We start from the raw sequence: 4,405 nt of genomic DNA, 5'->3' as shown, positions 1-4,405 counted from the left end.
CTCCGCAGGGTGTTATCATTAATTTTGGGAATAAGGTAAAATTGCGAATTTTACAACTTAGTTTGGTTGTCCTTAACAAAATTATCAAAAGCGTTTTGAATTTTGAAGCAAGAGATAGTTAAACATGCGATTTTATCCATCTAAACAAGAGTTATAAAGTGTTATAATTAGTAAAAGAGTTTACTTACCTTGATAATGTAACGTTATGATAAGGCCTCCGTCTGCTTAGTGTTACATGTTGATAGGATCTTGTAAAACACTTATTCATAGGGGACTTTAATTTTGAATAGGTGGTCAACCTAGAAACCTTTACATGTTTTAGGTTGCTTTATAAACATAAAAATTGAACTTTGCCTTATTTTTCTGTCTGTAGATATCATGTCTAATAACAACAACAACAACTCCGGTTTCAACATTCGTCCTTTTCTGGAAAAGGACAGACTGAATGGTGAAAATTTCCTTAATTGGGAAAGGACCTTAAGACTCGTTCTGAGGTTTGAGGGTCGAGAGGACGTCTTAGATACCCCGCTTCCTGTAATAACTGATGAATCAACTGACGCTGAAAAACGTCGTGCAAAACAGGCTAGTGATAATCTATACCAATCACTTGTTTGATGGTAGCAGCCATGGAGCCGAACCTCCAAAAGAGGTTCGAAACCAAGGATGCCTACACGATCATGCAAGAGCTGCGGGCCATGTTTAAAACTCAGGCCCGAGTTGAGCGGTATGAGACTAACAGGGAGATCCTTGAATGTCACTTGAAGCCGGGTCAAGCTGTTGGCCCCCATGTGTTCGAAATGATGGGTCTTTTCGAAAACATGGAAAGACTTGGGTTCCCTTATAGGCTCGAGTTGGCTACTGACATCATTCTCCACTCACTACCTGAAAGTTTTAATCAGTTCAGAATGACCTACAATATGAATGAGTCTGAAAAGACTTTGCAAGAGCTGCATGGATTGTTGGTCAATGCTGAAAGGAACATCCCTAAGGTTGAACCAAAGAAAGAGGTTCTGTTGGTTCAAAAGGGAAAGGGTTTCAAAAAGAAATGGGCAGGAAAGAAGGACAAAGGCAAGCAAGTTGCCACTGTCGCTGAAAAACCTAAGCCAACCGCCAAGCCAAGGTTGCTGCGGAAAGCAAGTGCTTCCACTGTCACAAGATTGGACACTGGAAGAGGAACTGCCCGATATACTTGGAGGAAATAAAGAAGTCTGGGGCTTCTACTTCAGGTATATATGTTATAGAAATCAATTTGACTTCTACTTCTTTATGGGTATTTGATACCGGTTGTGGTTCTCACATAGTTAATGATGTGCAGGGACTAAAAAGAAGTAGGAAGTTGGCAAAAGGCGAGGTAGAGCTACGCGTTGGAAATGGAGCACGAGTTGCTGCACTTGCCGTCGGGAGCTATAGTCTACACTTGCCATCTGGGCTTATTTTAGAATTAAATAATTGTTATTTCGTTCCTACAATAACTAAGAACATAATTTCGGTTTCAGTTTTGGATTCTGAAGGTTTTTGCTTTGAAATAAAGAACAAATGTTGTTCCATTTCTTACAATAATATGTTCTATGCCAGAGCTAATTTGATAAATGGTTTATATGTGCTTGATAAATCATTACAAGTCTATAACATAGATAGCAAGAAAAGAAATCAAATGATTCTAACCTAACCTATATTTGGCATTGCCGAATGGGTCATATAAACCAAAAGCGCATTCACAAGTTACAAAAGGACGGTATAATTCCATCATTTGATTTCGAATCATTTGATGTATGTGAATCATGCTTAATGGGTAAGATGACAAAATCACCATTTACTGGAAAAGGTGAAAGGGCCAGCGATCTTTTAGGACTCATACATACAAGTATGTGGTCCTATGAGCACAAAGGCAAGGGGAGGGTTTAATTACTTCATCACCTTCACTGATGATTTGAGTAGATATGACTATATTACTTAATGAAACATAAGTCGGAATCTTTTGATAGATTCAAAGAGTTCCAAAATGAAGTACAGAATCAACTTGGTAAGACAATAAAAGCACTACGATCCGATCGTGGTGGTGAATATTTGAGCCAAGAGTTTGATGATCATCTAAAGGATTGTGGAATTCTTTCACAATTAACTCCACCAGGAACACCACAGTTAAATGGTGTATCTGAAAGGAGGAATCGAACATTACTAGATATGGTTCGATCTATGATGAGTCTTGCTGATCTACCGATTTCTTTTTGGGGATACGCTCTCGAAACTGCTGCACACACACTAAATAGGAGCCCGTCAAAGGCTGTAGAAAAGACTCCATATGAGTTATGGAATGGAAAACCTCCAAACTTGTCTTTTCTTAAAATCTGGGGATGCGAGGTCTATGTAAAGCGGTTACTATCAGACAAACTCGCACCCAAGTCAGATAAATGTCTCTTTGTGGGATATCCAAAAGAGACAAGGGGTTATTACTTCTATAACCGTCAAGAGAACAAAGTGTTTGTTGCTCGTGATGGTGTCTTTCTTGAAAAGGAATTTGTTTCTAGAAAGACAAGTGGGAGTAAAATAACACTCGAAGAAATTCGAGATGAGCAACAACTGACGTGGCTCACACCATGTCAGAGACGGCCCAACAAGACGAAAGTCATGTTGAGGAGATAACGTATTCAACGCGTGAACCTCCTACCGTCCCATTCGAAGTTGAATCAAGCGAAAATCTTCAAACTGTTGAAGAGAACGTTTCTCTTGATGCTCAGACCCCGCGTAGGTCAGTAGACCAAGGATTCCAAACAAAAGGTTGGTTGATTTCCTAATGACTGAAAATTCTGAAATTATGATTTTGGAAAATTCAGAACCTACTACCTACAAACAAGCTTTGACGAGCCCAGACTCTGAGAAATGGCTTGAGGCCATGAAATCCGAGTTAGACTCCATGTCTGAGAATAAAGTTTGGACACTGGTTGACTTGCCTGGTGGGGTTAACCCTATTGGATGCAAGTGGGTGTTCAAATTGAAAACAGACAAAGATGGAAATGTCTATGTCTACAAAGCAAGACTGGTTGCAAAAGGATTCAGACAAGTTCATGGTATAGACTATGATGAGACCTTTTCTCCAGTAGCAATGCTTAAATCAATTCGGATACTTTTAGCGATTGCTGCATTTTCGATTACGAAATTTGGCAGATGGATGTCAAAACCGCATTCTTGAATGGGTTCTTGAATGAGGATGTGTACATGACACAACCTGAAGGTTTTGAAGATCCAGAAAATCCTAAAAGGGTTTGCAAGCTTCAAAGATCCATTTATGGATTGAAGCAGGCATCTCGGAGCTGGAATCTTCGGTTTGATGAGGCAATCAAACAATTTGGTTTCATCAAAAGCGAAGAAGAGTCTTGTGTTTACAAGAAGTTTAGTGGGAGCAGCTTAGTCTTCTTGGTTCTGTATGTAGATGACATACTAATCATGGGAAACGACATACCAATGCTTGAGTCAGTCAAGGAATGGTTAAAAGTTGTTTCTCTATGAAGGACCTTGGAGAAGCTGAGTACATACTGGGAATCAAAATCCATAGAGATAGGTCTCGAAGGATGATTGGGCTGAGTCAAGAAACTTATATTGATAAGGTTCTTACAAGGTTCAACATGGAAAACTCGAAGAGAGGTTTCGTTCCCATGTCACATGGCATATCGCTTAGCAAGAGTCAGTGCCCGACTGAGCCTGATGAGTTAAAGCGAATGAGTAGTCATTCCTTATGCTTCGGCTATAGGGTCTATTATGTATGCCATGATAAGTACTCGACCTGATGTTGCATATGCCTTGAGCATGTGTAGCAGGTTCCAAGCAAATCCAGGAGAAGCACACTGGACTGCAGCTAAGAGCATCCTTAAGTACTTAAGGAGGACTAAAGGCATGTTCTTAGTATATGGGGGACAAAGTGAGTTGGTTGTTGAAGGTTACACGGATGCAAGCTTCCAAACCGACAGAGATGACTACCGCTCTCAGTCAGGGTATGTCTTTCGTCTGAATGGAGGAGCAGTGAGCTGGAAGAGCTCAAAGCAAAGCACTGTAGCAGACTCTACGACAGAATCAGAATATTTAGCAGCAGTTGAAGCAGCTAAGGAAGCAGTTTGGATAAAAAGTTCTTGACAGAGCTGGATATCGTACCTAGTGTTCTGGAAGGAATTGAGTTGTTTTGTGACAACAATGGTGCTATTGCGCAAGCAAAAGACCAAGGTCACATAACAATCCAACATGTGATGAGGAAGTATCACCTTATTCGAGAGATAGTTGACAGGAAGGATGTCAGAATCTGCAAAGTTCATACGGATGAGAACGTGGCTGATCCGCTAACTAAACCGCTACCTCAACCCAAGCATGAGTGTCACGCTAGGGCTATAGGCTTGAAGCAAATGTTAGAGTGGCT

General features: G+C 40.5%; 1 protein-coding gene across 1 annotated transcript; it reads left to right on the top strand.

Moving 5' to 3' along the window:
• Positions 1 to 2,772: 2,772 nt before the first annotated feature.
• Positions 2,773 to 3,534, top strand: LOC130591034 (uncharacterized mitochondrial protein AtMg00820-like). Its single transcript, XM_057393905.1, has one exon. It carries the CDS (start codon positions 2,795 to 2,797, stop codon positions 3,188 to 3,190), a length of 396 nt encoding a protein of 131 aa, XP_057249888.1. The 5' UTR covers positions 2,773 to 2,794; the 3' UTR covers positions 3,191 to 3,534.
• Positions 3,535 to 4,405: the final 871 nt, after the last annotated feature.

This window comes from Beta vulgaris, chromosome 4 (genome assembly GCF_026745355.1).
Source record: "Beta vulgaris subsp. vulgaris cultivar EL10 chromosome 4, EL10.2, whole genome shotgun sequence".
Lineage (NCBI taxonomy): Eukaryota > Viridiplantae > Streptophyta > Magnoliopsida > Caryophyllales > Amaranthaceae > Beta > Beta vulgaris.
This window is presented reverse-complemented; position numbering and strand designations above follow the sequence as displayed.

Bases quoted from the DNA above. Each gene is read 5' to 3' on its own strand.
- LOC130591034 (XM_057393905.1), top strand. From the start codon at position 2,795: ATGACTGAAAATTCTGAAATTATGATTTTGGAAAATTCAGAACCTACT.